The sequence below is a fragment of the Podarcis gaigeae genome, assembly GCF_964106915.1.
Source record: "Podarcis gaigeae genome assembly, chromosome: 15".
Taxonomy (NCBI): Eukaryota; Metazoa; Chordata; class Lepidosauria; order Squamata; family Lacertidae; genus Podarcis; species Podarcis gaigeae.
Window position 1 is genome coordinate 20,252,085 of NC_139692.1, and position 26,051 is coordinate 20,278,135.

Consider the following 26,051-nt stretch of genomic DNA (forward strand, 5'->3'; position numbering starts at 1 on the left):
CAAAGAGTTCCAGGGTGCCCAGTTTCCTGCTGGACTGTTGCGTACAACCACAACCACATACACAGCATCCAAACAAGGGATGTTTTGCCACACCCCAAATTCCCCACCTTGGCACCTGACGGTTTGCATGAGAGTAACAGCTTGTCATTTACCCCCAGAATTCAATAGTCAGGTGTGCATCCATTGAGCCAATAGCTACTGGTAGAGTCATCTGTCCACCAAGTGCCTTAATCCTTCCCCCCGCCAACATAATCATTCCACCTTTTGCGACTGCTCCCAATTTTCTCTCTACTGTAGGAAGAGACGTGGAGAATCAAAATCCATTAACAAATCAACATTTAATGACTGTTGGTCAGGAGAATCACATAGTGGAAGCACCACACAACGTAAGTAGCTTTTATAGAGCATTTATATGTTACACTACCTCTGTGGTCCTTTCAACAACCCTGCAAGGAAGGGGGAAATTGTTATTTCCAGTGTTTTTTCCCTAGGGGTACTAAAGGGAATGCAGTATCAGCACCTTCCCCCAACCCCCAATGTTAAAAGTGTGGCACTTACTGGAACAACTTCATGGTGAGTACCAGCACTTAAAAAAGAAAGAAAAGAGCACTGGTTATTCCCATATCCCAAGAGTGACACTCAAAAGTGTGGTTTGCTGAGAGCTACCATTTGAGGCTGTGTATACACTAACCCATTTGAAGTGCAAAAGTGTAGTTTTTCTGAGGCTGGAATTGTTCACGCTCATCTACAACATGCTGCTTTCAGTGTAGATCAATTCCACATACTGCCACGCACAAGGGTGGCTGTGGTTACTTGATACTTTGAAAAACCTCCTTTGGACTTTCTTCACCGCCTCTGTTGAATCTGCAGAAAACAGCAGCAGGAGACTTTTTCAGGTGGCTCGCAATTTAGCGGAACCACCTGCTACATCGGGGCCCAGTACAGGCCACATGATCTCCTGCAATGATTTTGCAAAGTTTTTTGCAGATAAAGTCGGTCAGATCCGGGAAGAGGTAGAATCCACCGTGGGAGCAGGGCCGGGGCAGGAGAGTGCTAGAGTCCTGTCTAGTCAAGTTGCGTGGGATCAATTCCAATCTGTTACCTCCGAGGATGTGGACAGACTGCTTGGACAAGTGAAACCAACCACCTGTCTCCTTGATCCTTGCCCATCCTGGCTTATAAAAGCGAGCCGGGAAGGGCTGGGCGATGGGCTTCGTGGGGTGGTGAATGCTTCTCTCTGTTAGGGAGCCTTCCCAGACCCGCTAAAAGAGGAGGTTATCAAACTGCTTCTTAAAAAACCATCTTTAGATGCTGCCAATATGGCCAACTATCGCCCAATATCAAATCTTCCATTGTTGGGCAAGGTGATTGAGCAAGTGGTTGCTGAACAACTCCAGGCATGCCTGGAAGAAGCGGACCATTTGGATCCCTTCCAGTCGGGATTCAGGCCTCAACATGGGACTGAAACTGCCTTGGTCACACTGGTTGATGATCTCCAGTGGGCTAGGGAAAAAGGTGAGAGGTGTTTGTTAGTTCTGCTGGATATCTCAGCGGCTTTTGACACCATCGACCATAACATCCTTCTGGACCATCTAGAGGGGCTGGGAGCTGGGGGCACTGTTATACAGTGGTTCTGCTCCTTCCTCCTGGGTCGTGTTCAGAAAGTGGGGGGGGTGAGTGTTCAGACCCCTGGGCTCTCACTTGTGGGGTGCCTCAGGGTTCTGTCCTCTCCCCCATGCTTTTCAACATCTACATGTTTGGGGTTTGGGCTGGGTGTTCATCAGTATGCGGATGATACCCAGCTCTACCTCTCTTTCAAATCAGAACCAGTTAAGGCGGTGAAGGTCCTGTGTGCGTGTCTGGAGGCAGTTGGAGGATAGATGGCGGCTAACAGATTGAGGTTGAATCCTGACAAGACAGAAGTGCTGTTTTGGGGGGACAGGAGGTGGGTGGGTGTGGAGGACTCCCTGGTCCTGAATGGGGTAACTGTGCCCCTGAAGGACCAGGTGCACAGCCTGGGAGTCATTTTGGACTCACAGCTGTCCATGGAGGCACAGGTCAATTCTGTCTAGGGCAGCTGTTTATCATCTGGTACGCAGGCTGAGACCCTACCTGCCCCTGGACTGTCTCGCCAGAGTGGTGCATGCTCTTGTTATCTCTTACTTGGACTACTGCAATGCGCTCTATGTGGAGCTACCTTTGAAGGTGACCTGGAAACTACAACTAATCCAGAATGCGGCAGCTAGACTGGTGACTAGCTGGGAGCAGCAGAAGATGATGATGATGATGATGATGATTATCCTCCCTGCACAAGCCCCAATGAATGAAGAGAATGGTGACAGCAATCTTTGTATACACCCATCCACGATATCATTGGGTGGGTGTAGCTGCCCTGCTCCAAACACACACATATCTGGGACCCCCTACATGTTTTCAAACACACTGCAGGGTAATGCAGACTCAGTCTGCAACGACCTTTTATTTTTGGAGTAAAACCAGTTTTCTCAATTAGTGCTTTTCAGGGGCAAAAAAAATATGCATCAGAGGTCGATTGTGTGTGGACTACGTAGAAAAACCAAGCGCTCTGTCTGCATCAATTTGAGAAGTGGTGTGTGAACATAGCCTAAAATCATGGCAGATGTAAGATCTGGACTGGGGACCCTGATAGGAGTAAAGGGAAAATTCCATGGCCAACTCAATGGGAGAGGACATGTTTCCTATGTAGGTCCCAAGTTTAATCCATGGGATCTCCAGCTATCAATAAGGCCCCCTGAGCTGCACTAGGGAGCTCCCATTGGGGAACGGCCTGGAGCAGCCGATCCCAACGAGGATCTCTATCAGTGCTAATCAGCTGTCAGCGAGCCCCACGGGGCAAGGAGCAATTGGGAGCTCATATTAAGTACCCCAATTGTTCCTCTAGAGTCAAGTCCTTAACTGCCACACACATGGTGCCACATATTCCATCAGATGGGGGGAGGATGCCTCTGATTTGGGGGAAATGGCCTTGCAGGCCAAACATGGGATCTGTTCCAGGTCTAATGAGGCTTGTGGGCTGGAGGTCCCCCTACCACTGAGAAAATGGGATCAGTGAATACAGTGGTACCTCTGGTTGTGAACGGGATCCCTTCTGGAGGCCCGTTCGCAACATGAAAAGAACGAAACCCACAGTGGCACATCTGCGCATGCGCGGGTTGCAATTCGCCGCTTCTGTGCATGGCATCATTTTGCGTGCATGCGCGAGCAGCGAACCCCGGAAGTAACCCCTTACAGTACTTCCGGGTCGCTGCGGGACATAACCTGAAAGAACGTAACATGAAGAGGACATAACATGAGGTATGACTGTAAGTACTCAGGATCTTGAATTGGTGTGACTCTTCTCTTGTGCCATGTAAACGGAAACAGATACAAAAGGGCAGAGAAGCTACATCTTTCTCGCTATCTAGAAAAATAGAGGACACTTTGACACATCAAGACAGCAACTAATTCCAATAGCACAGAACTGCACAAAAGATTCACTTCCTTCACAAAAGCCTTGCTGTCTTTCTGTTATAGCATATCTTTAACAAATAAGATACATTCTAGATTTCTCATGGCTACACTTAGCAGATAAAGCTTATTAATCCTCCAGTTGATTGGGTTCTTTCACCAGCACTAGATCAAAGGCATCAAGACAAAGGCATCTTCATTTCTCCACAACAGTCCCCTCTCCCTTGTAAACAACAATGTTCTTGTCTGTTTCATACACTTTGACTTTATAAAGAGTCCCCTTAGGAAGGTGCTTCTGGAGGTTTTCCCAGATGTACACAGCAACATTCTCTGTAGTGCTGCAAGAAAGAACAGCGAGTTAGCCATTCTGCCCTTCTAGTTAGATTTCTGTCATCTTCACAGACACTCGGGACATGCCTACACCAGAGGGAGAAGCTGCTATGGATCACTGCACAACGATCTACAAGAATCCTTTATGGATGTACCCTTGATGTCCACGCCTGTGCTTCTTTGAGTATTTTCACCGATTCACTTTTGAGTTGCATAAGCTTAGAAAGTTTTTTGCACTCATCCAAAACAGATTATCTGGGTGCTTGCATTAGAATATACTGCTGAGGAAGGTTTGAAGTCTAACAAGAGTACGGAGTTGGAAAGGGCCACAAGCACTGCATACACAGATTTCCCACCCAATGGGACATGCACAAAAGAATGGCAAGTGACATTAATCTGCCTATATAGTGTAAAAAAAAATGGTCACAAGATCCTTGAGCTGGTGGGGGCCTTGGAAGTCTTCTGGTCCAATCTCTGCTCAGTGAAAGGAATCCATAGAACAAGCCTTCCCTGCGCCCCACCCCCCAAACAGTTGGATGTCCAGGCTCTACTTAAAGACTTCTAGCTACATAAAATGTCCCATAAAATTACCACTGTTGACCTCCTCAAGAAGCTTCTCCTAATGATCGGCCAAAACCTGCCCTCTCTTGTGCAACGGCCATTAGATCTAGTCCTTCCCTCTTTGCGACAACCCCTTCAGGAATCTGAAGAGGGCTGTGACATCCCTCTGGCCCCCAGTCTTCTCTTATCCAAGCTAAACCTTCTCAGCTCCTTCAATTTTTCCTCATAGGGCATATTCTCCATATCGCTGATCCTCTGTTGCCTTCCTCTGAACCATTTCCAGCTTGTCCAGACGCTGCTTAAGGTACACCACCCACAACTAGACACAATATTCCAGATTATGCCTAATTAGTTCAGCCTAATTATGCCTAATTAGTAGAGCTGTTACTTCTTGTGACTTGGAAACTACGATTCTGTTAATGCAGCCTGAAATTGCATGAGCCTTTTAGACAGGAGCATCACACTGCTAACACATGTCCAGCTTGAGACCAACTACAATCCCATGATCCTTTTCACACATGTGACTGGCCCAAGGCCACAGTGAGATTCATGGCTGAGTGGGGATTAAATAAATTAAATTAAATTAAAAATAAAATAAAATAAATAAAATATTACTGCCAAGCCAGGTATCCCCTCTATACCTATGCAAAATTTCATTTTGGTTGTTTTGGCCCAATTACCATCTGGTCAAGGCCATTTTTAATTTGTTATTCTGTTGTTGTCCTCTGACGTGCTAGCAATCCCATTCCAGTATCGTGTCATTTGCAAGTAAGATAAGGATCCCAACCACCCCCTATCAATCTAAGTAACTGATAATAAAAAATTATGGATTAAGACAGAGAATTATGGCACCTGAATTGAACCCTCCCTCCAGTTTGAGGAGAGCCATAGATAAACACTCTCTTGAGTATGGTTCTCCAACACACAACGAGCCCAGCTGACCACATTATCACTTACGTAGATATGGGAAATCTAGCGCCCTCTATTATTATTTATTATTATTTATTGAATTTATATACCGCCCTATACCTGGGGGTCTCAGGGTGGTTCACAGAATAAAATCAAGATATAAAACCACAAAATACGTAATAAAAATTAAAACAACAACCCAATAGCCCCGCCCCCCCAAAAAAGAAACACATTTTAAAAGGGCATAGGATGTAAATCAGATCAACCAAAGGCCTGGTTAAAAAGGAGCATTTTTGCCTGGCACCTAAAGGTGTATAATGAAGGCACCAGGCAAACTTCCCTGGGGAGAGCATTCCATAGATGGGGAGCCAGTGCAGAGAAGGCCCCGTTCTCGTGTTGCCACCCTCCGGACCTCTCAAGGAGGGGGCACACAAAGAAGGGCCTCAGAAGATGATCTCAGGGTCCAGGTATGTCCAAATGGAAAGAGGCGGTCCTTGAGGTATTGCAGTCCTGAGCCGTTTAGGTACTGCTCCAGGGACTGCTAAACCACAACTGCCATCATCCCTGACCATGTTGGAGGGTCACAGGTTGCCAACCCCTGTATTGAACATGCCTGCTAACCAAAATATCAGGGAGGACTTTGTCAAATGAAATCAAAATTCAATTATGTCCACAGTATCCCTACGAAAAAAGCAAAAAAGGACTAGCTGTGTAAGAGGAACTCAACAGCCCCAGTTCATAATGAGATGCAGAAAGCTCCCCTACCTTACGACTTCAGCAAAGTAGGGAACATCTTTATCCAGATTCTTGTGATCAAGAGGCTCCATGATAGCTTCCTAAGGATAGAAAGGAAAGGAGGTTAAACAGTTATGTCCATGCCTAGTGCGGCATAGCAGTGTTAGACTAAAGACCTGGAAGGCCAGGGTTGAAATCCCCACTCAGCCAGGAAGCTCACTGAATGACGTTGAACCAGTCACCATCTCTCAGCCTAGCCTGCCTCACAGGGTTGTTCTGAGGATAAAACCTAAGACACCGTAAGCTCCCTGGGAAAAGGGAATAATGGCAATAAATAATAAATAAAACGTAAATAAGAATGTTGTTGGTTCTTATTACAGGTCTGCAATGATGCATAACTGTTTGAATGGGGCGTTTCTTCTTAGGTTGTAGCAAAGCGGGAGATGAATAGTTCACTGCTTGGATTATAAGGTGTGTCACTTATTGATCTGGAGGAATTCCCTCCTTGTCCAGATCGTGAAAGACAAGCAACTGGTCTGCTCTCTCTCCCCCGCCCTTAGTTTAGGAGGACTGATGCGTCCCTTGTCTCTTTTCCGCTACCTGTCTGAAGGAAAATGCAAAAGCTTTCAGGTTGTGTTCATTGCTCTCCCAGTCATGTTTCTCTCCTGCATCAGCCTCCTGCCCCCACAACCCACTATTCCCTGCAGCATACACTGGGCTGGGGGCTGGGGGAGTACTGCAGACAACGTTTCCACTATAAAAAATAGGGCATTATTACCTCCATGTAGTCTTTCAGATCTGTGAGGTTGATCACCATACCAGTAGTAGGATCAATCTACAAAACAAGGACAAACAGAGCTTGAACCAGATGCCAAAGGAGAACAGAGAGTGCTGGACCAGATGGACTTTTCTTGTGGTCTTAAGCCTGACAAGAAGCAAATAGCTATGTTTTCCATAACGTAAACAGCAGAGATATTTGCCTATCGGTGACTACCTCTAATTATTAGTCCAAAAAAAGGCACACAACTTGGTATCCAAAATCTCATGCTGCTAAACCGCTCCTCTCATAGCCCCTGTTCAAAAATCAGCAGCAACAGAAGGCCTTGCCACTCTGTTGAGAGCCAAAATGTAAGATTTCTGAAGCTCACAGCTTGCCAAGTACACTGGACTTTGGTCTGGTGCAATGGGTGAGTGAACAGAGAGATTTGCTATAGACCTAGGACTTTGTAGCCACGATCTACGAGCAACATCACAGCACCCTCAACAGCAGCAATGAATCAAGGAAGCCTCTCTGGAATTTCTGGTGCTGGACAGAAGTTTCCTCTGTTCAAGTTTGTTATCACAAAGCTTGTTGTTGGAATCAAAACTAGTAAAGGGTACAGGGTAGGGAAGAGAAGAGAAGGGAAATTGTTTCAAAGGAATGGCTCTTCTTTTGCTTTAGGAAGTTCTCCTTCCTACAAGTCACAGGCTAGATCTATTCAAGACAGCAGCATCAGTATTTAACTCTCTAAAACTTGACATCTCTCAGATAAAAGACGTTTTATCTGATTTCCAGTACAGTAGTACAGTTGGATCTAAGCCATCAAATCATTTTTTCCTGGGCATTTTTTAGGTAACAAGATCTCATAAGAAAAAGACAGTATGATCTGGGGAATGTTTGGAGCTTTGTGTCTCTTGTAACTCTTGTAACTCTAACAAGGAACTCTCCATACTATCCAGGCCTTTGGTCCACTGAGCCCCACAGTCTACTCTGCTAGACAGAGTTCCAAGCAGGGAGTTTTCCCACCACTGGCCACCTAAAACCTTTCAGCTGGAGATGTGGGGGTGTTGAACCAACCTGGGAATTTCTGTGTGCAAAGCAAGGGAAGGGCGGTAGCTCAGTGATAAAGCATCTGCTTTGCATGCAGAAGGTCCCAGGTTCAATTCTGGGCATCTCTAGGTAGGGCTGGGACAAACTCCATGTCTGAAACCCTGCAGAGCTGCTGACAGTCAGTGTAGACAATACTGAGCTAGATGGGAAAATGGTTTGACTCAACTGAAGACAGGTTTCTATGTTCTGCTACTGAGCTTTGGCAATAATCTGGACCACTTTGCCTTCTCGTCTCCATGACAATAACCACCAGAGCACCAGTTTCACATATCTGAGTAAGAAAAAACAACTGCAGGCATTGCAAGGTAAAGTATACATGAATGCAGCCTTCTGGGTGCTGAGATAATCCTCAAACTTCACCTGGGCATGATGCCCAGTCCCCATGGTGAGATCAGAGGGCGACACACCACACCTTGGAAGCAAGGAAGAAAAGCCTGGATGTGCAAGACAAAGAGTTTTGTGCCTTGGAAATTTTGGAAATCCAAAATTATGACTGAGTCTGTCAGAGGGAATATGTTTCTGAACACTAATTGCTGAGGATTGAGAGCCAGTGTGGTGTAGTGGTTAAGAGCGGGAGTCTCGTAATCTGGGGAACCGGGTTCGATTCCCCGCTCCTCCACATGCAGCTGCTGGGTGACCTTGGGCCAGTCACACTTCTCTGAAGTCTCTCAGCCCCACTCACCTCACAGAGTGTTTGTTGTGGGGGAGGAAGGGAAAGGAGAATGTTAGCCGCTTTGAGACTCCTTAATGGGAGTGAAAAGCAGGATATCAAATCCAAACTCTAAGCAGGAAGCACTGAGGGCCTTCTTGCAGGCTCCCCATAACGGGCATCTTGGAGGCCTCTGTGAGAACAGGATGCTTTGGCCTGTTCCTTCAGGGATCTGTGTATGTTCTTATGAGTCACTCCCACAATATGAAGGAAATCCCTTTTTCTGCCCTCACAACTAGCACTCACTGAGAACAGCTTCCTCTTTCTAGGCTGAAATCCAAAAGCCACAATATGGGCTGTGACTCACCAAAATGTTGCAAAATAAAGACTGGATAAAACCCAGGTTGGTTGTTATCTAGAATCTAAAAAATGGCACATTGGTGCCAAACAATCTGAAATGTACTTCAAAAGCCTTGAACTTACCTCTCCATGTACAGTTACTTCCACTGGGGTGGGGAAGCAGAAAGAGAAGAAAAATATCAAGTCACAGTGAGTTTCAAATCAATTATGATGACGTACATAGAGATACTCATCAAGTTCAGCCAAAAGTTTTCAAAAAAGAACCCTTTTTCCCTACATCTTTGCTTGCAAAATACCGGTAACTCCTCTGATTTTCTGCCACAAAGAGGCACTATTATATGGAAAAGCCATTTCAGACAATTCTCCTCTGTTGCATTTAACTAGCAATACAGGAGCATAACTATCAGTTCTGCATTTACCTAACTGTGTTTTTGCAAGCACCCAGTTTCCACAACTTTTTTGAGTACTCAAAGCAAATGCTTGCAAAACAAAACAAAAAAACCCCCCACACAAATACTCAGAATAATGAGGACTGCTCCTGGTAAAAAAACTGGTGTTGAGGGAAAAAGCCCACCCTATCGGGGGGCGGGGGGAGAGTGTCCATTATGGCAAAAGGATGTCCTGTCCTTTTGCTGCTCCCCTGAAGTAGCCCTCCAAATATTCCTCCCCACCTCCCACATGCAAACCAACAGGGAGAACGTACATCAGTTTGTGGCCGGGGTTATTTGAAGGCCTGCTTATGAAAAGCTACTGGGGGAGCACACCCGCCCCATATGGGGTAGTCTTGTGATTCAAGAGTCCCCTGGGGGTGGGTTTCTCTCCCCCACCCAGCCCTCCAAATCACTCCCATCTGAGCTGTAGAATGTGAGCAGAATCAAGGTAGGGGGGCTGGGTAGGGAGTGGTTCACATAGCTGAGCACCCCCTCCTCAAATTTAAAACACAAGGATGCAGGAAGTTGCCTTGTGCTGAGTGAGACCATTGGTTCACCTAGATCAGGGACATCCAACTCCCAAGAGACTGAGATCTACTGCCAGTATTAAAATATGGCAGTGATCTACCCATTTGCAGGGGGGACGGGACCAAAGTTGTTGAGCTTTCTTAGGGGGGCTCCACAAACGATCGCTCAGTAAACAATAAAGCATGCAGCGATAACTCCATCTTCCATTTTGGCAATCATGTGTGTGAATGAAGGACAGAGCAAGGGGGAAGGCCAAGTGTTCTTTTTCCCATGCAGAGGAAAATGAGCCCATGATCTACCGCAATCGACCACTAGCACCCGGGGATCAACCTGTTGATCGCGGTCAACCAGTGGGACATCCCAGATCTAGATCATTATCATCTGTACTGACTGGCAGTGGCTCTCCACAGTTTCCACTTGGGAGATGTGTGGGATTGAATTTGGAAACTTCTGTGTGCAAAGCACTTGCTACTGAGATGTGAATTCTCACTGAGTTTTTCAAGCATAAGAAGTTCCTGCAAAGGATTTATCACCCACACAGGAATATCTCCTGCATTATATACCCAATGGAATACACCACGTTTATCAGGCATAAGTACCAACAAGTCGTAGCTTAGCAGAACTTAAGTTAGTAAGCCCAGGATCAAATCTCATCCTAACGCCATGAGTTTTAAAACTACACACAGGTATGGCTGTACATGAGTGCTCAGATTAGCTGGTCTTCACCTTTGTAGTTGTGCCCATGTCCATTGGGGTTATTGCATTTCCCAAAAAGTTTCTTGTTTTCTTCATCACTCAGCAAGTTACTGTGGAGAAGTGCATTAAAGAGCTTGTTACTAATCCAGTTTCACCAATTTAAGCATGTGAAAACATGTGTGCATGCATACACACATGCTTTCTCACTAACCTGGTGGGGCAACTTTTGTTTTTGCTACAGTTTTAACGTGAGTTTTACACATGTTTCTGGGTGGGTCTTATTCTAAACATGCCCATCTCCAGAGAATAAACAAGAGGTTTTTGTCCCTTATCTTTTCTGACTAAGAAGCGTCACAAGAGGGCTGAACTTTCGTAACCAGTAGTTCCTTTCCAAAGTTGTAAAATGCATAATTTTTAAAACACGGGAGTCATTCAAGACTGATTCAAGGACAACCCACAATAAAAGAAAGTTAAGAGGCAAAAAAATTAGTCAAGAGATTTTTTTTTAAAGAGCTGGTTGAATAGCTGAAGAAATAATTTGGGGCACATTTTCACATGTAAGGATTACAGCCCAACCCTAAAAATATTTACTCAGATGTAAGCCCCACCGAGTAGTACACTGAGTATTTCTTAGTAGATGTGTAAGGATGGGAAAAGCTGAAGAGTCACAGCCCCTCTTCAGGTTTAGGGACAGAAGGAAAAAGGGAAGAGTGTATCATTCCCTCCATGCCCTCCCCAAATAACTATGAAGCCTCACAGCTGGGTGCATCACCCTAGTTTATGTCCACTGCATGTGTGGAAATACAAATCTCCACTTCTCCTCTTTTACATGGCTACTGTGAAACACAAATGTGTGTCGTCATCATCATCATGCTTTGGAAAGAGGGATGAATTAGTACCAGGTATGCTTTTGAACTGCTAGGTTGGCAGAAGCAGGGACCAAGCAACACGGGGTGAGCTCCCGTTGCTCGGTCCCTGCTCCTGCCAACCTAGCAGTTCAAAAGCACGTCAAAGTGCAAGTAGATCAATAGGTACTGCTCCGACGGGAAGGTAAACGGCGATTCCGTGCGCTGCTCTGGTTCGCCAGAAGCAGCTTAGTCATTCTGGCCACATGACCCGGAAGCTATACGCCGGCTCCCTCGGCCAATAAAGCGAGATGAGCGCCACAACCCCAGAGTCAGTCATGACTGGACCTAATGGTCAGGGGTCCCTTTACCTTTACCTATGCAATTTAGATAATGGTTGCTCAGTGGCGAGTGGGGAGGATGCATAACACACTTTGGTGCTGGGGTTCAGCCCTAGTCTAAGTGAAACCTGTGCCTTGAACCCAGTCCTGACCCATCAAAGCAGCACATTTACCTTGCTCTGCAGGAAAGGAAGTTTGGAAGCCCCACATCCTTTCTATCCCCCTTAACTTCACAAAGCCTGCTTAGAGCTGGATTTTGGTATGACCAACCATTCTGAGGTGGAGCCCTGGAGCCAAAAAAAATTCGCATGCACACACACACAGAACGGCTCCATATAGAGGGGATTTGTATAAGGGGTGCCTCTCTACTGCTTCTTCGGGCAGCACTCTGCACATGCTCAGAGCAACCATCTCCCTTAACCTTAACATCATATCGGGAATCTCGGCCACGATCTTGCTGCGAAGAATGCCGAGTCTTGGTGCAAAGGGAGGAAGCGTACGCCCCCTCCCCATATACATACATATATACATATATATATATATACACGCAAGCGGGCCCCCCGCGCGCATGCGCGGGCCCTCCACTCGCCCGCTGCCCCTTCGTTCCTAGCAAGCAGCCGAAAAGGGTCGCTTCTTAGTTCCCTTCCCGCTCCCCGGCACCTGTGCAGCCGGTGGCAGGCGCTGAAGGAGACGCAGCGGGAAACCCGGGCCAGCCGGCTAGGTCCGGCGAAGCGCGAAGGCGGCGCCATGGCAACGCCGGGCAGGTGGGCAGGGGTCTTCGCTTTCCGCCGCCGGGGGCTCGCACTTCTGGGTTTCCCGAGGGGGCGCTACTGAGTCTGCGCGGCGGGCAGAAGGCGCAAGCTCAGTAGCGGCAATTGAAGCCTCTTCCTTATCCCTCTCTCTCCCCCCCCCATCCTCTGCCCACTGTTGGAGAAAGTTTGCAAAGGAAAGGAGAGATTTTTGTGTCAGTCTCTTAAGAGGATGGCGCAGGTGTTGGGGGGGGGGGGACTTTGCTTCATTCGGAAAGGTTTTGGAATATGCGTGAAGGGCTGCAGAGCTGGCAAAAGGCAGGGCAAGCCCAGTCTCCCAGTACCCTTTAAATGCTGAAAGCATGCACATTACAGTATAATTACAGATGAAATACTTGGTAGAAAGGTTTAGGGTTGCATGCAACGCTAGTCATTCTTAGACCTGTTAAATCGATGCACATTCAGTGGGTCTACTCTGAATAGATGTCAGTTGGCTTGAAATGATACTGGCATTGAAATACAACAACAACCACCACCACCACCGTAGTATGAATGAATGCAGCATTTTCTTGACCTTGTCTCTGACTGGTCCTGTTGCTGTTGTGGTTTTTTTGCGTTCCAGACAAATGCAATAGCCACAAGCCAATATGCAGCTGAACATACCCACAGATATGAATCCAATCTTGTGTTGGATCGCAGCCACTATTTTATCCTACTGCGACAATAAATAAAGGCACAGGGAGCAGATGCTGGCAATGAACAATTTTTGGCAATAGTCGAGGAAACAAACATTTTTGATTGTCAAGTCTGTCCACTATTGCTGCTCCCAGCACTGAAGAAATTGTGGTACTGGGACTAGTTGGAAAAGATGTTAAAAAGAAAGATAAAAACCTATTCCTGTGTGCCACGACAGCAGCAAGGACTATGTTAGCCCAGACTTGGAAAACAGAAGTAATACCAACTATTACTGAATGGCAGGTCAAAATGATTAATTATGCGGAACTGGCTAGAATATCGGGGAGAATAAAAGATCAGGATGAACAAAAGTTTTTTGAAAATTGGAGTAAATACTTGGATTATATAAGAGACAACTGTAAATCTTTAAAGACACTGGCAGGATTTGATTAACTTCAACAGCTTATGATCAAATAGATAAATGTATAAAATACCTGACATAAAGAAAATATATGGTACTTACCGAAGGGGAGGAAGGAAGTCCAAAGCTCAATAGAGCTAATGTTATGTATGAAACGTTTTAATACAATGAATGTATTGGAATGTATGTCTGATGAAAACTAATAAAAAATTAAGTTGAAAAAAAAAGAAGAAGAAAGAAATTGTGACACATGGCTACAATCCTGTTCATGTTTACTCATAAGTAAGTTCAACGGAACAGTTCAGAGGCCGTATGTGTCTGAAAAACAGTTGCTGGAAACTGCAGAAGCTGAGAGTGCAGTTGCACCCGGGTCCTGCTTCCCACACGCACGTGGCTGGCCACTGAGTACAGGACTGGGAACAGCTGTGACGTCACATGAGACCCTTTTAACTATAGATGCTACATAATAACCCAGAAACCTCAGCATGCCAATCATGCGCTCCATGTTCCTTCTGGGTCAATTGATTGGTTCTTCTATCCATCCCATGATCTCAGCTTCCAAGATGTAGTGTATAAAGTTCTTCTGTGACTTGATCATGTGATGAGCGGCTGGTCTTTATCTAGGATGTGGCTCCTCTGCTGCTGTCATTAGCAGAGCCTCTCACTCTTCCTGCCCTCCGACGAAAGATCAGCTCAACTCCAGCAATGCAGAACCAGGGGTCTCAAAGAACGATCCTAACAACCTCTCCTCCGAGGACAGCAACCTTCTCCAGGATAACTACATTTAGTGCTTCCCATAGGCTGGCCTGGTAACTTGCTTCCAATGATTTGGTGGTTTCTGACAGGGGATACATCCGGGATGCACAGCTGTTGGCTGGAGGATTGGTACCCAGTGGCTGGAAAAAAAATGGGACTTTGGGGGATTTTAAAACTTTTGAAAACTGCAGGTTGATGCTTTTAATATCTAATGCATCTAGGAAATAGAAATGCTTTCCCCCCATTCACTGCTGTGGCACAGTCATAGGTAAAGTGCTTTGTTGGAAATCTTGCTATTCTTGTTGCTGTGCTGCACCGTTAATGGAAGTGCACTTTGCAGCGTAGCATAAGCCAAAGAGAGAGGGGAGCTCTCTGCCCCAAGGAATTTACCATCTAGGCTGAAAAAGTGTGGGAGTCAAGCAACAGGGTAAGAGAAGAAAACTGGAAGAAGGGAGGAATGAAAGAGGCATGGGTAACAAGGCAAGGGTTGGGGTGAGAGACTGTAAACTGCTGGTTATTGGTGTTGCTCAGAAACATCTCCATTTCTTAAATGTACCTTGCCTCTTTCCTCCAGCTTGTGAAATTAAATCTTTGGAACATAATAATTTGTGCACAAAGTTTCACCCAATGCTCACACAATTGCTGGAGCATGGAGATGAATGCAGCCCCTTCTATGCAGTAACTGTGCAGAATGTGTGTACAGTAACGAGTCTGAGTCCATCTGTGCAGCCTTGGCTGGATGTTAGGAAAGCTACCCATAAGCCACCTGTGCCTGTCCAGTGCTCACTTGGGAAAGGAAGCATATGCAAAGCAAGTTGATGGTGTATTAAAAAGCCGGGGGCGGGGCGGGGCGGGGGAGAGCTGGCTGGGAATGTTTGAAAGCAAAGAGAGGTGTGAGCCTTGTTAGTGGCTGGGATTGGGTTTTCACTGTCTTAACACTGGAGCACTAATGCTCAGCATCTTGAATTCACTGAAGAAATGGGAGGGTTTGGGGAATGGGACCAGAGGGGAGGGAATCTTTCAACTAGAAATGTAAATTCCCAGAGGTACGAAGAACCAGTCCCTTCCAAATTATGTGCCACTGAAAGGTCATTCTGGTGAATACCAGGCTCCTTAAAGGCTTGTTATGAGAGAGAAGCACAGCTGTCCTGTTGGGTGCTAGTGCCAAGTGTGGGAATGCTGCTTTTATGCAACCCTTGTTTGAGTGGGACCCATCCGGAAGAAAAACTAAACCAGAAATAGGACTAGCAGCTTGGGTTGCACAGTGTCAGCTGGCTCCCAGGCTTGCTGCTTGCTCACCAGTGACACATTATTTTTCTTTCTAGCAAGATGCTGAGTGACACAGAGAATATGACGCTGTTTGGGCCGTGCAGTCAGATGCATGGACACAATTATAAAGGTGAGGTGGCCTGAATAACTTTGCGGGTGATCCTGCTTATTTTGAACATCACCATGGGGTGGAGGGTAGAGCATCTGTTGAAAATTTATTTGGGGGTTTCCACCTGAATTTTCTCTTGACAATTTGAGCCTCCCAGTAGTCCTGCAATTCTCTCCATCTGTTGTGCAGATACATAGTGGAACAGCAGAGGCTGGATATATTTGTCTGTTACATGGCTTGAATACATAGTCAATCCCCATAAGCAAAACAAAATAAAAAAATTCCTTCCAGTAGCACCTTAAAGACCAACTAAGTTAGTTCTAGTTGGTCTTTAAGGTGCTACTGGAAGGAATTTTTTTATTTTGTTTTGACTATGGCAGACCAACATGGCTACCTATCTGTAACTGAATCCCCATAAGGTTCCTCATGCCAATAAATGGCCAGGGATAGAATCACAGAGCCTAGGATTTGAATAAGAGTAGAGGACCTCCAAATCGAATGGCGGGAGCCTAAACACAACTGAGAGGTAGTGGAACAAGAGGTTGAGTGCTTTGGAATCACTCTTGGAAGGTGAATCAGGGGTGAACAATGGGGCCAGGTGGACTAAAATGGAAATAGCACCAGGTGCCAGTGCATTAAGATGTGTTTGCAAAGTTGGGTCGGAATAAGTCAGGATCAAGGTAACCAGGAGGAACTTGGTAAGATGGAGAATTTTCAGAGTTAATTAATAGCCTGGAAGCAAAACGGACGTCTGTTATTTCAACCACCATTGCATCCATTCACCATTCAAGGGATGTATGTGTTAGCTGCTGTATCAACTTAATTTTCTTTGTTCAGCTTTGTGCAAGTTCACATTTTGACAGGTTTGCCATGAGATTCCAACACTGTCCCCATTCCAGAACAAGCAATAAAGGAGGATCTGCAGACAGGTCTTGGAGAGTTAATTGTTTTCTTCTTCTCTTCTAGTTGTGGTAACTGTCCATGGAAAAGTAAGTAAAACCATGGGTGGCGTAGGGAAGAAACCATGAGTAGCTAGGTGTGACTGGCAGACTCAAGAGGTGTTTTGGCTCTTTTGTTCTTCCATGAACATCATTCATTCCACTACAACCTGCTCATCACTGAATTATCATGAAAAATGGAGAATGCCAAAATTATATTTGACAAACAGGCTGGTATTATTCTACAGTACACGTGATGAGAGCTTAACTTACCATCTTCCAGAAAGTCTTCATTATGTGGTTTGAAGGAAAGCACATAAGCCTATAGGGACATGAGTGGCGCTGTGGTCTAAACCATAGAGCCTAGGGCTTGCTGATCAGAAGGTCGGCGGTTCTTATCCCTGTGATGGGGTGAGCTCCCATTGCTTGGTCCCTGCTCCTGCCAACCTAGCAGTTCGAAGGCACATCAAAGTGCAAGTAGATAAATAGGTAGCGCTCTGGCAGGAAGGTAAACGTGTGCTGCTCTGGTTTCGCCAGAAGCAGCTTAGTCACGCTGGCCACATGACCCAGAAGCTGTACGCCAGCTCCCTTGGCCAGTAAAGAGAGATGAGCGCCGCAACCCCAGAATCATCTGCAACTGGACCTAACAGTCAGGGGTCCCTTTACCTTTACATATGCTTATGCACACAGAGACAATATTCATATTTACGTTTGCATGAAGACAATGTAATGCACATTTTAAAAGGCAACCCTAGAAATAATTATTGCCATGAAATATAATTACTAAGAGTATTAAAGGCTTGTGATTCAGGAGTCCTAACATAATCCTAACATTAAATTGACAGAACATTGGAGGGGAAAGGCATTAGGGTTCTGCTGTTGGTTAGTTGGCTTGTGTTAAGGGTTGTATTTATGATATTGTGAGCTGCTAAGTTGCCTAGAACATCTGTCTAGTTGGTGGGTTGCAGCCTCACCTAATGTGGATTGCAGCAGCAACACCTACAACCATACAAATATATGGTATAAAAAAATGTGGGCTTCCAAATGCACGTTTGGACTAATGATGGATCCCTGGTCTGAAAATGCTAACGTCTACTGAACTAGTCTGCTGGCGTGCTCTGGTCCATGGGGTCACAAAGAGTCGGACACAACTAAATGACTAAACTACTACTACTACAACAACAACAGAGCTAGAGGCTTTTTTCGCATAGACGCCATGTATATATAAATTTATTATTTTGATTAACCATCAAGAAGTTCTCCTATGTGATCCAGACTGAATAGGCAGCTCCCAATTCATTTTGGAGCTTGCAAGGTCGATTGTACCCAATGGACCTTTTTTCCACCCCACTATATTGCTAACCGGTAACCGCAAAAGCCAAGTCTCTAACTCTGAGGGGTGTTGCCACATTAGCCCATTGCTGCAGCTTTGGTGACACCTCAAAGGCAAACAGCTTTATTGTGGCATAAGCTTCCACCTGCAAAGCCCACATCATCAGATCATAGAGATTGCGGACCGTGCTTTAAAAAAATGTTGCAGGTTGCACACCTATGTCATGAGGCAGCCGTTATAAACTAGACACAAAGTTCTGGGTCGTTGGGAGTGCCATGCAGAAGGCTCTGAGACTAATTGCAATAGACTTCATGCCCACACCCTCTAGCGGGGAGTGGGTCGCCACTAACCTCTGGGTCATGCCTGTGTGTATTTGACTTTAGTGTGCTGGTCAGCTCCCAGACTTTCCTTTCCTAGATGGCTGTAGAAATTCTCCAGCGGCCATCAGGAATTCAAAGAGTAAATTGTATTCCCACAAAATCACCTGTCCATAGATTGCTGAGATGCCCACTGATCTTCTTTCTAGATTGATCCCACTTCTGGGATGGTGATAAATCTGGAGGATTTGAAAGCATTCATGAAGGTAAAGATGCTGGATTGTGCCTGGGAGATTCTCGGCTGAAACTGTAAACACAAAGGGGAGGGCAATGGTTCTCTAGCCCAAATCTGCTCAGCACTTCCCAGCTTTCCAACTCTCATAAGGTTGATGACTGCTGTTTATTAGAAAAAGACCTCGCGTAACCCAGCTTTCATTCTGAGAGCGCAAGCGGTCAATCACAAAGTTTGCTCAAGGACTTGCAAACCAGCAGCTGGCATGTCTGTTTGAAATGCAAACTAAAAGCTTTGGCAATTTCAGTCAGCCTAGTGAGCCATCTATTTTTATTTTGCCTTGCGGGGAAGAAAAGAGGGAAGGACATTGCAGTAATGAGTATATACTGTACTAAGAATGTCGGAAGAAAACTATTCAATCAGATGAAAGGTTCCATCTGTTTTAGCAATTCTTGTTTCCCAGAGTGGCTCGACCAAATGTCCCAATGGGAAACCTGTAAGTAAGACATGAGGATAATAGCCTTTTTTAGCTCATGTTCCCAAGCATGCTGCCTCTGAACCTGAAGGTAGCCATAATAACTAGTAGCTTTAAAAGCATCCCAATCTAGGGACCATCATCGTATCTTGTTGTAATGAATTTCATGTTAACTCAGGGAAATGTTTGGCCTACCACACATGGCTGTACTACAATTCCCATCAGCCCCAGGGCTGATAGGAGTTGCAGTTCAGCCACAACTGGAGAGCCAAAGGTTCCCCACCCCCGAGTTAACTCATATGTGCATAAGGGAAAGAACAATTATTTTAACAATCCTGCTATGCCAAAAAGTAAAACTGATTAATCAAAACATTGTTATTGGTTTGCTTGCTTTTCAAAGTACCAAGGAATAGGTTCAGCAAAAAAAACTCTTCTGTGATACAGGGCCTTGCATATAATTTGGTGCTGAACGTAAAGTTCAGCATTCTAAGACCCAGTTTTTTTAAAATAAATAAATGCTGGTTCCTATCCTTCATGGCCCTATTAGGCTTGAATATATTTGGTGAACTCTCCAAAGTTAAAGCAGAGGGGGAGGAGGAGATTGGGGGTAACATTTTCTTCCACTGATGATAAGAATTCGATACTCTATACATAGCTTTTTGCCCTGTAGCAAAAATAAAAGCGGAATTCCTCACACACTGCCCAAAGCCAGCATGGTGTAGTGGTTAAGAGCGGAGGACTCGTAATCTGGTGAAGCGGGTTCGCTTCCCCGCTCCTCCACATGCAGCTGCTGGGCTAGTCACACTTCTCTGAAGTCTCTCAGCCTCCCTCACCTCACAGAGTATTTGTTGTGGGGGAGGAAAGGAAAGGAGAATGTTAGCCGCTTTGAGACTCTTTAAGGGGAGTGAAAGGCGGGATATCAAGTCCAAACTCCTCTTCTTCAAAGCAAGTACTCATATTCATATAGGCTTATATGAATATCCCTATAGGCACATTCATATAGTACGTTCAAACTGAAGAATTAAATTATACTTGGTGTAAGATTTTGGCTTGTCTTGGTGCAGAATTCTTCAACAGAGTTCTGTGGAAACTAAATGAATTTATAATAGTTAACTGCTCTTTGCTACTCACTTCGCATCCTTTGCCTTATCTTGCTAAGTATCCTTTTCTGCCCTTCCCCAGGAAGCCATCACAAAGCCCCTTGACAAAAAGGATCTTGACCGAGAGGTCTCCTACTTTACCAACATTGTAAGGTAAGAAACCAGGATGATGCTCACGATAATGATAGTCATATACCTTACCCACTGTCAGTAGTGGACCACGGGGTCTCAAATTTCAGCAGCGCCCTGTGCAACACCAAAATCTGGTGCCCTCCCCCAACCTTCACCTTCCATTCTACAACATAGTACCCCCCAAGGCTCTGCACCCAGTGTGATCCCTGTGAGGTTCCTGGGAGGGTTATAACAATTTTAAATTCGCTATTAAAAAGAGTTAAAAACAAATCAGAGGAATAGTTCAACTGTGTTCAATTTTTGTCCAGCTCTCACATCTTTTATTAAAGCCTCAGCAAACCACTCGCCACTTTCTCTTGTGTTCCTCTAAGTCGCATGCAAGAAAGATGCAGACAAGCCTTATGCCCTGATTCTGTCTCTGTCAAATCTCCAGCACAACCGAGAATCTCGCTGTATTCATCTGGGAGAACCTCCGAAAGTACTTGCCTGCAACGGCTCTTCAAAAAATAAAACTCTACAATACAGATGAGAGCAGCGTTGTCTATAGGGGAGAAATGCCAGCTCCATCGACTGTCGTGAACGCCTGCAAAATGCCCCCCACAGATGACCAAAGGAAGCTTTGTAGCAGTCCTAAAAATATGTAACTGCTGGTCACGATTGCGCCCTTCCTGCCATGTGCTCCATTTGTGGGCTTGGGGAAAATCCACTGATCCTTCGCAGGTTACAAAGTCTGAACCCACAGGCGTGTCCAGCACTTACATGTATTCATGCGCACACTGCCAAGGGGTTTAGAATCTTTGGCTAGAGTTATGATGTGCATCCATTATGAGTGAATTTTCCTCTAACCCAATGCTCACAAGAAGTTCGTATACAAAAGTAATAAAAAAAGTTTGGTTTATGATATGGAATGAAAGTGAGAGAATATATAACTGCTGCTTCAGACAGCAAAATTTAAATTTAAGCAGCCAGCAAACCCTACAGTACATAGACACCTTGATTTAAAGAGTGAAAGAATCCCTAACTATTCTCAGAAGCCTACAGAAAGTGAGTGGAAAGTGACAATTTTGCTAATAGCAAGTCAAGGAATGAAGAGGGAAGAGTATACCTGTCCTTAAGGGCAAAACATATGATGGTTCCTTAAAGAGTGTGACTAGGTTCGTTATTGGACCTTGGAGCACTAACAAACCACTGAGAATATGAGGTTTTTGTATTAATTTTAGCCAGTGCAATCTAATGAAAACGGGAAGCGGGCTTTGAGAGGAGCGATTTCTATAACTCCAATAGTTTGATTGTTCTGTTGTTTCTTCCCAAAATTTCCCATTTTGTTTATTCTGCTTAATTAAAAGTTGAAAAAGTATAATCTTAGTGAGCAGTGACTAAACCGGTTCTCCTTCTTTGCTTCCTTGTTATCATGGCACTTTGCCTGGTAGCAAGCATTCTTTAACGGGAGATGTTGATTAGATTTTACCGGTAACTAGATTACATGTACTGATCTTTATTCAAGGTATTAGGAGCCCAGGAGTCTTCCAGGGCATGTTTGAAGTAAGATTGGTACCAGGGTCAAGAAAGTTCAGAATGGGGATCTCCTTAGGCCAACCTTTTTACTTGTGCCATGATCTTCAGAAATAAACCATAGAAAAAGTCCAGAATGACACACACCTATACACACACACACACACACACACACACACACTGCAGACTCTGTTTTTGAGCCTTCTTGATTTTAATTTGTTTTAAGTCTAGTTTTTTGCAGTTTTAAACTTCTGTCAGGGCTCTTTTACCTTTACATTTTTATGTTTTAAATTATGGTTGCAAGTCTTTGGTGACAATTTTATTGTTTTATCTTTTTGTTGTCCGCTTTGAGGTTTATCTACATCAAGCGGTATATAAATTTTATTAAATAAATCAATAAATAGACAGACAAATGGTGTGACTCACTATAAGGCAGTTTCCTAGGTTCCTGGTGCTCTTCCCAGATGTTTTGGACTACAGCTCAATTCTGGGTGGGGTGGGGCTGATGGTTGTTGTGCTCCAAAACATTTTTAGGGTACCAATATGGTGAAGGTTGACCTAATGAATGAAAGCAACATCTCCAGACACGGAGGCGGTCGTCTGGTTCTTAGCATACTGCCCCTGGGAAGAAGACCTTATTTCCACCTGTCAGCTCCTGCAGGTGCAACGTTGTGTTACCAAAAAACAAAACACGAATCCCTAACAGAATCAGGGCATCTCTTTCTCTGTTTCTCTCCTCTGTCTGTTTCTCTCTCCACCCCTTCGTTTTCAGCAGCCAACTTCTCCAAAAGAGTACAAAGCACATTAAAACATTGCTGTTATCATTGAAAAGATTTGAAAATATACAGAATATGTCCAAAGCACTTTAATTGCATTTAGATAAGTAAATCTCAATATAGATAATATAAAAATAAAGGCTAAACAATTAGAATTGTCCAAAAGGTTAGATTTGAAGTTGATATTGCTTGAGTGCCTCCTTTAAAAAAACTCGGATTTATGGTCAATGTTTTTCTTTCATTGGCAACAGCTCTCACACTCATTAACCTATTTCCTTTTGAACATCTCTGTGGATCAGAATAGTCCCGAGAACTCCTCTAGAAGGCCTGTTTATTGAGCTGATTTGCTGGCGCAAAGCTTACTTAAGAAGTTAGTCTATGGTCTTTGCAGAGTATTCTTTCAAATCTGTGGCAATGAGCATTCATCCTGATTTGCTGGTGGGATCTTCCCATTAATAATTTGTTAATCCCACAATTTTCCAATGCATTTCCCTGTAGCTTTCCAAACTTTAAAAGGTCAGTTTTTTAGTGGTTTTTTTCTATACCAAGGAAAGGGCTGTAGATCAATGGTGGGACACCTGCTTTGCATGCAGAAGGTGCCAGGTTAAATCACCATCATCTCTTGGTGGAGCTGAAGCCCTGGAGAGCCACTGTTGGGTCAGTGCAGATAATACTGAGCTACATAGCAGTGGTTTGACTTGGTATAAGACAGATTCCTGTGTTTAATCCGCCTTAATTCTGCAAACCTAAATTCACAGATGCACTTCAATCCCTCCCTCAAATATTGACTGCCTGTTGGCACCCCTAGACAGGTTAAGATTAAGTATATTGTCAAAGGTTTTAAGCTCAGAGCATTGTAGAGCAGACTCTTTCTCCTCCGCATCCTGCTATGTGACCACTGGCTAATCTCTATTGACCTGGAACAAAGATGCCATGAAAACCATAGGGGAACTGGACAGGGACTTCTGCCCGGCCCAGTTCAGTAAAATTCTCAGCATCCAGAATGAGCAGGAAGGTGCCTCGATTCTGAAAAAAAGAATGATGGTCAAAGTCGAACAACAACACTGAAATGCAGTATTATCTCCCTCCCACCAATGAACCCTCTCACAATGCTCTTTTGAATTAAATTAGAAAGGTGAAACACAGAGGAACAGAGAGGCTGTACAGGGTGCTTCTACATGGTAGTTTACTGTGGACTCAGCACTGTCCATGCATGCAAGTTTTGCGCAGCACCCTCCCAGTGCCACCCTCATCAAAACTCCATTTGATATCCTCACTTGACCCAAATTTGAACCAGACCTTGCCCGGGTTGTTTCACTTATCGGATATTCCACAGAAATGGTAAATTCAGATTAAATGGGAGAAAACTATATGGGATTGGCATTTTGATGAGGAGGACGTCACATGGTTGCATGCAGGAACAGCACCAAATCCACACACTGAACTGTTGTGTTGAAGCACCCACAAAGTTCTTGCATTTCGATGCAGAACACAGGATCCTTCTGTACACACCAGTGTTCACTAGAGATCATTGTTATTGTTGTTGTTCTTTATTATATATTGTATTTTCCTGGTTCTAAAATTAATGTTCAGACAGTGGCCATTTATATAGGCAACGAAGACCAAATTACCTGCTTGGCTGTGAGCACAACGGACAGAATAATCCCACGATCTTCTGCAGAAGAGTTAGGTTCTGGCACAAACACTGGCTCAGAAGGATACATTCCATCCTGTCGCCAAATCTTGCAGGCAAAAACAAGGGGACAAAACAGGCTTCTTATTATGGGTTTTTAGAGCCGGCTCTTGCCCACCCTGAAATTAACTGTGTCGCATCCTTTTACCTTCATCTCCTTAGTCTTTATGTCAGTCTTAATCAGTGAGTCACCAACCATATGCCCAAAGCCACAACCATAGAAGTAACGATATTTCTTCGTATTGTAATAAGAATAGTTAATCTGGGGGAATTCAAGACCGCCTGCTTCCTTGAGGTTCTCATTATGTAGACTTTCATATGTGCACCAGATCTGGAAAAGGAATCGACACATTATAGGTACATTGGCAGTTGCCTTATACTAGGTAAGCCTGTTTCTCCATCTAGCCAGTGAGAGCCAGTGTGGTGTAGTGGTTAACAGCGGTAGTCTCGTAATCTGGTGAACTGGGTTCGCTTCCCCGCTCCTCCACATGCAGCTGCTGGGTGACCTTGGGCCAGTCACACTTCTTTGAAGTCTCTCAGAGTGTTTGTTGTGGGGGAGGAAGGGCAAGGAGAATGTTAGCCGCTTTGAGACTCCTTAAAGGGAGTGAAAGGCGGGATATCAAATCCAAACTCTTCTTCTTCTAGCCCAGTATTGCCTTCTCTGGCTGGCAGTAGCTCTTTAGGGCACCAGGCAGTGGTCTTTCCCATGACCTTCTACCTGATTCTTTGGAAATGTCAGTTCCTATATTCACATGTGCTTGCTAAATTGGAGCCCAGTGTTTACATTTTATTTTGGCAAGGAGCAGCTTGGTGGCTACAGCACGTAGGAGCAAAAGGGATATTGGTGGGCAATACCATCATGTGGAGAGTGAGTTCAGCACAATATGGAAATGTCAGGCATAAACAGTAGCCCCTATAGCATCCCTTTGTACAGAGAGTACGTACCTTCCCGTTGGACTCTTTCGTGGCCGTTGCCGATGTGTAGGACAAGGGGCTGAGATTCTGTCCCACAGCTGCACTGGGATCCACAGTGATGGGCAGAACAAAGCGTCGTGGATACGGCCTTGCCACTGAATTGTAGGCCTGCCAAGGAGACAGGATGTCATTGCAAAAGGAAGAACCGGTCCCTTTTGCAGGCCTGGTATGGAGATAGGGAGCAAGAACCAACCAGTAGAGAAATAGAATTCCTTGGCCTCCCAGTTTGGGCTACTTCTTGGGATAAATTTGGTTCCGTTCTGATTTTAATGCAAACATGCACTTTCTAAAATAAAATGCAAACCAAAATATAGCTACCCTTTGATATTTGCACTTCTCTGAATTTTATGCTACAGTTCTCCAACCAAATAATCTGTACAAAATGGATTTAAAGATCATGAAATGTTAAAGTGCACCATTGGTGATTCAAAGCTTCTTTCTTCTGGAAGCTGGAGATTTCAAGCACCTGTATAACTAGCTGTCAAGTGCAGCTACACATGCTTTGGGCACAGAATGGCATTATATCCAATGCCAGTCCAAATCAGAGTAGACCCATTGAAGTTAATGGACATGACTGTAAGTTCATTAATTTTATGTAGGACTAGCACTGAAGACGACCCACTGGAGTGAAATGCTGCACTCCTGACCGCAACCCCACACCCACAACAACAGCACAGCTGTACTTACCATAGTTAATTATGCACTAAACTCCACCTTCACAGCATGTAGTGAGAGGGAAAGGGAATCTTGCTCCAGGAAAAGACATAGCTGAATGCAGCAGGAGCTGTACCTAGGCATTCCTTGCCACTGATGCCATCTGCCTACAACAGGCTGCTTACACAATACCT

General features: G+C 44.8%; 3 protein-coding genes across 7 annotated transcripts in view; 1 reads left to right on the top strand and 2 right to left on the bottom strand.

Annotated features, from left to right (window-relative positions):
* Positions 1 to 319: 319 nt before the first annotated feature.
* On the bottom strand, positions 320 to 12,664 carry LOC310832392 (6-pyruvoyl tetrahydrobiopterin synthase-like). 2 transcript variants are annotated; one of them, XR_014558254.1, is made up of 7 exons: positions 12,402 to 12,590; positions 10,586 to 10,665; positions 9,024 to 9,046; positions 6,800 to 6,856; positions 6,052 to 6,122; positions 1,754 to 3,824; positions 320 to 1,554 (listed from the first exon to the last, which is right to left on the bottom strand). XR_014558254.1 is itself a non-coding variant. In XM_083714179.1 (6 exons), the coding sequence occupies exons 1-6, from the start codon at positions 12,488 to 12,490 to the stop codon at positions 3,683 to 3,685; spliced, it is 462 nt and encodes a 153-aa protein (XP_083570305.1). In that variant the 5' UTR covers positions 12,491 to 12,664; the 3' UTR covers positions 320 to 3,682. The 2 variants fall into 2 exon arrangements, 1 of the variants encoding a protein (XP_083570305.1); XM_083714179.1 differs by having other exon boundaries at positions 320 to 3,824; positions 12,402 to 12,664.
* A 781-nt stretch (positions 12,665 to 13,445) lies between these two features.
* LOC310832386 (6-pyruvoyl tetrahydrobiopterin synthase-like) lies at positions 13,446 to 21,900 on the top strand. 2 transcript variants are annotated; one of them, XM_083714167.1, is made up of 6 exons: positions 14,120 to 14,395; positions 15,668 to 15,741; positions 16,687 to 16,709; positions 18,518 to 18,574; positions 20,198 to 20,268; positions 20,681 to 21,900. In XM_083714167.1, exons 1-6 carry the CDS (start codon positions 14,292 to 14,294, stop codon positions 20,889 to 20,891), a joined length of 540 nt encoding a protein of 179 aa, XP_083570293.1. In that variant the 5' UTR covers positions 14,120 to 14,291; the 3' UTR covers positions 20,892 to 21,900. The 2 variants fall into 2 exon arrangements, with proteins under 2 accessions (XP_083570294.1, XP_083570293.1); XM_083714168.1 differs by lacking the exon at positions 18,518 to 18,574 and having other exon boundaries at positions 13,446 to 14,395.
* A 709-nt stretch (positions 21,901 to 22,609) lies between these two features.
* BCO2 (beta-carotene oxygenase 2) overlaps positions 22,610 to 26,051 on the bottom strand; it is a 66,499-nt gene continuing 63,057 nt past the window's right edge. For all 3 annotated transcript variants that reach the window (XM_083714038.1, XM_083714040.1, XM_083714039.1), the window contains 4 exons: positions 25,174 to 25,311; positions 24,377 to 24,559; positions 24,167 to 24,277; positions 22,610 to 23,561 (listed from right to left, as the gene is read on the bottom strand). In XM_083714038.1, the coding sequence (XP_083570164.1) occupies positions 23,445 to 23,561; positions 24,167 to 24,277; positions 24,377 to 24,559; positions 25,174 to 25,311 (549 nt within the window). In that variant the 3' untranslated portion in view covers positions 22,610 to 23,444. The remainder of the gene's footprint in view (positions 23,562 to 24,166; positions 24,278 to 24,376; positions 24,560 to 25,173; positions 25,312 to 26,051) is intronic.